The sequence below is a fragment of the Ruditapes philippinarum genome, unplaced genomic scaffold (genome assembly GCF_026571515.1).
Source record: "Ruditapes philippinarum isolate M1 unplaced genomic scaffold, ASM2657151v2 ctg38_1_1_1_1, whole genome shotgun sequence".
In the NCBI taxonomy this organism is placed as follows: Eukaryota; Metazoa; Mollusca; class Bivalvia; order Venerida; family Veneridae; genus Ruditapes; species Ruditapes philippinarum.
The window spans coordinates 459198-468765 of NW_026860353.1; the positions used below are offsets into that span (position 1 = coordinate 459198).

The 9568-nt window shown below is 34.8% G+C and overlaps 2 protein-coding genes across 4 annotated transcripts in view; one reads left to right on the forward strand and one right to left on the reverse strand.

Moving 5' to 3' along the window:
• Positions 1-9325, forward strand: part of LOC132759770 (prion-like-(Q/N-rich) domain-bearing protein 25) — a 56412-nt gene extending 47087 nt beyond the window's left edge. The window contains exons 9-10 of one of the 2 annotated variants that reach the window (XR_009629765.1): positions 7549-8344; positions 8600-9325. The gene's annotated coding sequence lies outside the window, so the exon portion shown is untranslated. Of the gene's footprint in view, positions 1-7548; positions 8563-8599 lie in introns of those variants that run through there. The other variant, XM_060751612.1, reaches the window with a different exon arrangement.
• LOC132759768 (uncharacterized) overlaps positions 1-9568 on the reverse strand; it is a 53691-nt gene that overhangs the window by 27005 nt on the left and 17118 nt on the right. Inside the window, exons 1-4 of one of the 2 annotated variants that reach the window (XM_060751610.1) lie at positions 2838-2983; positions 2473-2570; positions 1167-1847; positions 608-781 (exon numbers count right to left, since the gene is read on the reverse strand). In XM_060751610.1, coding sequence (XP_060607593.1) covers positions 608-781; positions 1167-1847; positions 2473-2560 — 943 coding nt within the window. In that variant the 5' untranslated portion in view covers positions 2561-2570; positions 2838-2983. Of the gene's footprint in view, positions 1-607; positions 782-1166; positions 1848-2472; positions 2571-2837; positions 2984-9568 lie in introns of those variants that run through there. The other variant, XM_060751609.1, reaches the window with a different exon arrangement.

Consider the following 9568-nt stretch of genomic DNA (forward strand, 5'->3'; position numbering starts at 1 on the left):
GGGGTGTAGCCCCCGAGTATTAATCAGATTGCCGAGTGTTTTGATGTTCTTTCTCCTTTGTATCATAGTCAAACATAAAGACACGTTCCCTGTTGTCACAATATGAAACCCCGGCAAAAAGGAACCAATGAACGAACATCTGAATATGATATTTCTGTCGCTTTCCCTTTCTCTGCCGTCACATTATGTAAACCCCAGCAAAAATGAGCCAATCAATGGGCATGCTCTGGAGTGCGGGTAACAAATACCTGCACTCCAGTTAACGCACTGTGCATGTATATGTATACGATTTAACTTTGACACATTTTCAACAGAAAGGTCCCCAAACTATGATTCAATGGGTGACATAAAGTCCGGTGACAGTGAAAGGGAAACAAATAAACGAAATATGTGCATATTTATTACGTTTAGATTGATATTTTTATTATAAACGAAAAAGAAAGAAAAGTTTGGAGGTGATATGAAACAATCTCGAATTGGCCATGCTAGGTCACAGAATAAGAAATATGCTTATAAATCTTGTCGTTCACCCACGTGCTAGGTGAGAGGCAGACGAACTGCTCCCTATCAGTTACATGATATCAAAAACTTCTCATATATAAATTACCTCCACAGGTCGGCTGACTCCCACTCCAAACACCACCACTGCATGTCCGAGAGGCACTTCCGCTGGTAATTGTGTACCCGGCATTGCAGCTGTACGTGACGGTATCTCCAGGATTTGTTCCGGTAAGAGAACGTGAACCGGAAGTAATTGTCGCCGGTGTTCCACACGACAGTACTGAAATGAGGTAAATGCAAGAGAAATATTCAACGCAAATCTTATAAAGTTAGTAAACAACATAAAGATCATAAGTGCACAAAAAGTCAACTTGGTTCCGTTCTAAAGTTGAAATTTTTAATGTACCGTTAGTTATAATTTCCATACGTCCAAGATCATAATTTAAATACAAAATTTGATGCCATACATCGGACATATGATATGCACTTACATAGAGTGACTCAACATAAAGGCGTAATTCAACATTTAAGAAAATAACTCAATTTTGTAATACTAACTAGACATACATGGACATACATAGGCAAAAAACGGTATCGTTCTCTTTGAGCAATCTATACACCATAATAACAATCACACTTCGCAGGTCTCTATATAAATAACTTACTGAATTTCAGACCAATGGAGGCGCCGGCCACACCGGAAAAGCTGGTCGAGGTTTGATACCCACCACAACCACCAAAATGAATCTCAAATTGGCTAGCGAAAAATTCATCAGGAATGTAGTCTGCCGTGCTAGTAGCGGTCGCATAATCGTACCACACGTGCAATAAATCTGTTTTCCCGTGCGAATAACTTCCATAGGCTTTTCTCTGACTATTATACAACAGTGTAAAGTAACTGTTAGGGTTGCCGTCACAGTTCCGAAATGTAAAATCTCTCCCCTGGACTCTCCAGCCTTGCGTGTCATGGTAATGACTGACTCCGGCCTTGGGTACGAAACCGACGTACAGATACGGGGTCATGTGACTATTTCTTATTACGTTATACCCTGAATAGGAATTGTACAAGATGCCGAGATTCTTGCTCGAGTAGCGGGTAATTTGTGCCACTGTGGCGTCATACTGCTGTCCGTTCGTGCGTTTGTGTCTGATAAGAATCTCGGTCTTCTGGGTAAACAGCTGGGCTAGGTTTGGGTCCACATTTATAGTGTTTGAGATAAAAGCGTAGCCATAACCGCTTTTAAATAGGCAGTAAACTCTGAATGGTTGTCCTTGAGCGTTAGCAAGTGTATAAGTGCCGCTAGATGGGTGTGAACTCGTACTCGAGTATACTTCAGCACACGTTTCTGAAACAATGGTATATTTAACGGTAAACATATATGTCAATAAAGTAAAATGTAAATAGTAAATAGTGTTTCTCACACGTGAAGTATCTTGTTTCACGACAGAAGCGGCAATCGAAACATAATCGGCAGTGTCGACAGTGTAATATAACGTTACGTAACGTAAACGAACACGTCAGTGTCAATTGTTCACGAAAATTGAACGTTGAAAAACATGGCAGTTTGGAAAAGATTGGTTGCAATGAGTTAACTTAAAAAAAATTCAAACGAATTAAAATTCTTGTTTTTATAATTTCGAATTTCGATCTTCGATCTGGCTCGAAATTCAACTCCAGCTCGAAATTCGGGTTTTGGAAATATTTTGAATTTCGATCTTCGAGCTGGCTCAAAATTCAACTCCAGCTCGAAATTTGAGTTTTGAAAATTTTAAATTTCAATCTACGAGCTGGCTCGAGAATAACTCCAGCTTGAAATGGGGTTTTTGAAATTTTGAATTTCGATCTTCGGGCTGGCTCAAAATTCAACTCTAGCTGGAATTTCGTCGACACCGACGCCCTGGTAAGTTGGATAGCCACTATCTTTCTTCAAATAGCGGAACAAAAAAGACAGACAAACAAAAACAACATACTTGATCCTTTGACAGTTATGTAACAGGATAATAGTGCAGACATATAAATCAGATACAGATGGAAAAACTTCAATGACAGTTTCTTCATGATGTTGAATCTGAAACGAAAATTTAGTATCTGAAATGGCGCCGGACTAAACTTCACCAACTTAATCGTTTAGAAACACCAGGTCAGTGATGATTTACAGATGAGCAGATGAGACGAAGAAGAAAAAAGAATATATTTTTTGTTTAGATAACAAAAATATTACGATCATAATGAATTTCATTGCATGGAAAAAACGTCAATAATTTGAATAAATCATCAATAATTATCGAAATTCACAAATAACAATTATATTTTGAATGCTCAAAGTTTCACTAACCTCTATATTAATTTCCATCGCTATCCGTTGTATACACATATATCCATTCAACCACTTGTATATATTGTGACCGTGACAAAGAAAACAATGAAATAGCACGAGAATTTCATGATTTTACTGTGAATACTCTTTACACTATAAAAGCAAGTTTTAGACGTTAACTCATGGTGTTTCATTAGTAAATACCATAAGCAGTGACCCATTTGCACCATTTACAAATGTCACATGATCACCCATCCTGACACGGGGAGTACAACTCGACAAATTATTTCAGTGACAAACAAGCAGTTAGACGAAGCTTGCTCTGCAACAACGCATTGTTTGTATGGAGCAGAATGTAACAGCTAATTTAACCTGTGCAAGTGTCCGTCCGGACAAACGTACAACAGCATTTTGAAAATGTGTGTCACAACTGGTTTAAAGGCTATTACTGAGGAATGTTCGGCAGACAACGAGTGTTATGGCTACACCAGCTCTAACAGCAGTGGGTTTTTAACATTCTTGATACTTTGTGCCGTAAAAATGTTGTTCTTATTTGTTTAAATAATAAGTTTTGATAACTTTTCTAACAATTTTGTTATCGCCATGAACGTTTTAATTGGTATATTTTGAAATCCTTTAAAAATAATTGTTTAAACACGTGTGTCCAAGAAGTCTCATAGTCTAAGAAAATTATTTACGATTAACAAAACAATGTTTCTGTTGTTAATACAATGTATATCATAAACATGCAAAAGACTTCATTTAAACATTTGTCAATAATCGCACTCATGTTGAAATTTTAGCTAAATAACACTTGAACATGAACGTATAATACATACTATTATGTACTATATATCCTTATCTATTGTATATACGCGATGTTTTAACCAATAATGTGTTTGTCCTTTAGACTTTGCTTATAGTAGTTATAAAAGTAATAGCAGAAAGTGGCGGAATGTGAGAAATTTATTGTAGACGGCATGGGCTACAAAACATTTTTCCTCCATGGTTTTATAATTTTGGAGGACTCAGAGTTTCTTGCACACATTATTGTGATACTGCACTTGTAAAACCGGTTATATCACAGAAAACAAAATGTGCATAGTTCGTGAGTATTTATAATAAAATCATTTTAGATATATGCATGCATATATTTTGAATATACGAATAAGCACTTATTTATATATTTTATTAGTGCCATTGTTTGCCAATGTTAAAGTATATAACATTATTTCACTTTAACATCGAACCCATGTGTCATGATATATTGTCATATATGCCATATCATATGCTGCGTTTTATTTGCACTTGACCTATTAAGTACAATTTGGCGACCTCTACTGGCATCAAATGACGTTTGTATGCCATATATTTTGATAGCTCGTATAAATTCTGCGAGCTATGACAGCTTTTGTGGCAGACTGCTTTAGTTTTACCAACAGAATATTTGAGCCAAGTTATTGTTTGTGTAGTAAATATACTCGTAGTTCTTAAAACTTAACAAAAATGTAAAGATTTCATGTATGTGCGATCCATATTATACATGTACGTTTAGTTACATTTCTTATCAAGGAATTAGTGTAGGCGAACATTGTTGAAAATATTAACTTATGTGTGTATAAGTATGTAAGAAAATTGCCAAAGTCATCGCACAAGTTATATAACGCTTGGCTGCTCCACAAGTACTCGCGTGAGGATGATAATATTGTGTACACAGAGTTGGCGGTTATCTGATACATAGTGTAGATTTCCTGATTGCCCTTAGTTGGTAACGTTTACATCAGGATCCCAGACTACCTCGGCTATTTTTGTTATTTTTGCGAAATATGTTGTATAAAACAGAGCAAATAATGAGTATGTGTGACTTAAATCTTTGAGTAAATTTGTCGGCGTTTGGCGCCACCAGCACTTTCAGTGCTTAGATTCTGTTTTTTTTCCTGCCAATAATGTTTGTGTAAGTGTTAGTTGTAGCGGAGTATTTTAAATCGTCGTAAATAACAAAAACTGGCGGAGTTTATAACATATAAAAAGTTTGAAGATAAATGCAGTACATTAATTACATTTACGTATAAATTATTAAATTATGAGGGATGTTTCACTTATTCATTATCCCTCATGTACAGACTCAATCAAACCGAGTCTGCAATTCTTATGTAATTTTGTTGTGATTATACTTCAGAGGGATCACTTTCTTTCCAGATTTTTTTTACAATGAACAGAAGCCATTTTGTGAGACATCCATTTCAAGACCTGTCAGGTTTACTTAGTAAAATACATTTGTCATACAAAAAATAAAAGTTTCATTTCTTCCATTTTGAAAGCGCATGCAACTGAAGCTTGTACAACAGCGGTAGGATACACCAAACATTTTGACCTCGGTAGCAACCAAGGACAGGAGGCAGAGACCTGTGTCAGTAGTGTTTGTACATGTCCAAGCACATACGATAAAGTTTCCAGGGAGTATAGCGGTACTACATACACACTTTGTCCACTAGAGCTTGTGCAACAGCGGTAGGATACACCAAACATTTTGACCTCGGTAGCAACCAAGGACAGGAGGCAGAGACCTGTGTCAGTAGTGTTTGTACATGTCCAAGCACATACGATAAAGTTTCCAGGGAGTATAGCGGTACTACATACACACTTTGTCCACTAGAGTACGTAAAGATTATTATATTAGTCCGCCACACGACATCTGTTCTCGTTTCGAAGCATTGTCAACGTTGTGTTCATAAATGTATTCAAGCTAAAAGTTCTGTATTTTCACATTGCATCTGAAATGGAGATTGTGGGAGGAGATAAAATATGTTGTTTCAGACGGTTTAGATCATCAGTCATCGATTACAGGATTCGTGGAAATTATCGTGTGGTTTGCGTATGTTAATGTTTGCCTTACCTAGCCAAAGTCTATGTCGTTCGAGCTAATACCAGCCAGGCCATGTTTTTAAGTAGTCTAAGATACAAAACTCCGAATATCTTTAGAGTTATTACACCCAATGACATCAAGATTGATAAAAAATTGTCGAAATATCTGGATCAGTGGATGATTCAAGTGGATTAAATTTGTACATTGTAGAGCGGGGTACATTGTAGAGCGGGGTACATTGTAGAGCGGGCAAGACAGAAATACACTTTCATAAATATGTCTCTTCTAACAACCAATAAATTTTTGGCACTTTTGAATCACGCAAACCGTGTTCATTAATAATAATAATGATCTGTTTATAAGGGGGTTAAACTATATTGTTGAGTGTTAAAGTTTTGTTGCATATGTTACTGTGAATTGAGCAATGTCATTTTACAGCAAAATACACATCAAAGAAGGCGTCAGGAATTACATGCACACAAAGTAACCAGTGTTCGTCGCTTTTCTGTGACTCGTGTCCTGGAGAAACTGCAAAGAAATGTTTGGTGCTAGGTGAGTGTTGTAAAACTTATGTTCTGATGTTATTAAAGTTAAGACGGGAATCTGTTACACTGAATCGACTCATTCTAAATATCTATATACATGTAGTAACTGCTGTGCTATCAAATATATAATTAACATATTTTACACCTTACATACATGATAGTCTTGTAGAACACCTCAAAGGGGAAAAAAGCACTGCGTACGCACATCAAGCTTCTAGGGCGGTTTTGATACTGCCTAATAAAATATTGAGTGAGGCATAAAAAGAGGGGTATCCAATGATCACATGTTACTTGGACGCTCTTGATGTGATAGTTAATTTTTAGCCACTCATGAAAAGAGATATACACTGTATCTACTAGGATGGGTTTGATACTATGTGATAGCAAAATATTAGGCCAAGCATAAAAAACGGATAAAAAGAGAGGCTTGATACAAACTAAAAGATGTTGATACTTAGTTACAAAGTAAAAAACATGGGACTCGTTTTGCTCTTTGGCAATTGGTATTATTATAATGATTTTTATTATCTTGTATGGAAATCAAATTCTTTTTTGTTTGTTTCCATTTTGCTACCTTTAATACACATTAATGCACAATTACGACTTCTTTCTTCAGTGGTTTAACATGCTCTAAGCCCATTTTTAAGCATTATTAAACACATGTTTGACCTTTCGAAACAATTAAGGATATTGACTTCTGAGGTATAATGTAAAAAGGAAATACAAACAACATTTCATTTACTATTCTTAACTCTTGCTACATATCAACATTTTCCTGGAACGATTTGTTATTACAGATTAATGATTATTTTCATACTTTTATAAACAGCATCGAGCAATACAGCAGTGGCAGTCACAAGTTCCATGGCGGTACTCGTCTTTGCAGTTGGTATCACTTGCTATATGTTTTAAATGTAGTAATGATCGAAACAAAGTGGACAGAAATTTGGTACGTGTCTCGGGTTTACCGGGTGTATTTTCAAATAATAGATATTGCTGATATATAAACGTTCTATGTTTCCCTATGATATGGGACGCAGGTCACGTGACACCAGGGTTACATTATAGTCACAAGATAAAATAAAGGCCATTTTTCATACCACCAGGTCATAAAGTAATTGAACCGTTCGCGTGTCCGTACGAGGTTAACCGAAAACGGCAAGTTGAATTGATCTTATGTTCTACCTGTAACAATGTAGCTCATTTTTTTACTGTAATACTGTATAATTTTAAATTGTGGTTGTGAATAATTAATCTTATATTCTTTTTATTATTGTAGAAAAAAACCCTACAAAGTAACTTTTTATCATTGTTTCAGGCTGGTATTCTAAGAAAGTACATCGAGATGAGACTACTATCCTCGAAATTGATTTATCAAAAATTACATGTGTACCTATGAAACTTTTATACAATACGAAAAATATGCTTAAATTAGACAAATTGAAGCAAACTTTTGGAAATATTGGTGAAAGATTATCATAACATTTTAGAATAAACCCGTAAGTTAGATGTAATACACGTCAGAAAACTATAAAATACGAATGTTTTTTTTTCTCAGATGTTAGCATACAAAATGGTTGTCTGGTTGTTACATACGGTCACACCAAATTCGAAGTGTATTTTTAAACCATTCTGAAAACAAAATTTCGTATGCATTTCTTAAATAAGAAAACAAAAAATCCAATAAGAAGCTACTGCATAATTTAAAACAATCACAAAAAAACCCCAACTAAATGATAATTTGAGGAGTAATTTGGATTAATCGATTGTTAAAAATACATTCTTTTTTATATTTAGTGCACTATTTGACAAAGCAAAATGCTAAACGTATTAAACATTAGAGGCCCATAAAGTCCAACAATTAACAATTATGTTAACTCATTTCTGGAAATTTTAAAGGTATTTATATTATTAGCGTTATTTTACAATTTCCGACACAGAACCCGTTGCCCATATAACTGAATTATATTTTTGCTTTTAGGCCGTTAGTGAAGTTATAATAGTTTTTTGTATGGGAAACAAATTAAAAGTACCAGTTAGTTTACGTTTGTTTGCGTATTTCTACATTAATGGCATTTTTTTCGCATTTTCGCTACTTTCTGCACGTGAAACACGTATTAGTTGCAATGAAATATTATTAAACTTATACAGGTACATGGATTTGAAGATTGTCGTGTATTAAAACATTATAAAACGCCTTCTCTTCAGACGAAAAATCTTAATAATTTCTCAGGCTTAGTGTGCCTTTAGGAAAATATTTTATTAAACATATCTATCTTTATAAGACATTTACATTTATACAAATCAGCCATTTAAAACCTATCCTGAAAGCGTTTACGTAATTTCATGACATTTTCCCAAAATTTAAGATATTGATTATTAAAATTAACTTAACTTTCAAACATGTATCTACATTCAAAGAATTATCTGCAGTTTAATCATGTTGTTTATAAATAACCCCTTTAAATTTAAAATAGATTTAATGGTTGCTTGCTTGCCATTTGTATTTTTGCTTATTTTTATATTTTTATAGATAGTTATTCTTATGACACACAATGTACTCAAAACGTTGTAGAAGTATATATCAGGAGACGGTTATATGAAGTAATTATGCTTACTGTTTGACAATATTGACCTGCTACTCATTAACCGTAATTTATTATGATTTACGCTTAGGAGTTTAATGATAGTATAGATCTCGATATTAAATCAATTAATACTTCTCGGTGGCCTATTGCTAAGGACGACGAAGTTGTGACACAGTTGTCGCAAGTCCGAATCTTGGACAAATCCTTTTTGTAGTTCCTTTTATTTCTTATAATTATAAGAAACGCGAGTTGATAAATCGTGTTTCATTTCTAGCATTTGTTTTCATTTCATAATTTTAATTAATTTAATTACAATATGTGCTCCCGACAGGGACTTTGGATTCTTTCATGTGAGGAAGCTATCCGGCTAGCTTACGGAACGTCGGTGGTCCTACTCAGGTGCCAGTTCGTGCCTGAAATAATGCTTGGAGGGGCACCAAAGGTCTTCCTCCACCAGTAAAGCTGGAACGTCGCGATATGACCTATACTGTGTCGATGTGACGTAAAATCCAAAACAAACAAACAAAATACAATATGTGCGACTTTACATGCATCCACATCACATAATGGTCAAGTTTTGAAAATATAAAAGAATTAATACAAGAAAAAAAAAACACTTGATCCGAACCTACAGTCTTCAATTTAAAACCAAGTGAGTCTAACACCTTGTCACCGAGGCTTGTAAAGGTAATTCTACTTTATACATATACCGTCGTACCATACATTAAATTCCGTATGGTTTATCCGGAA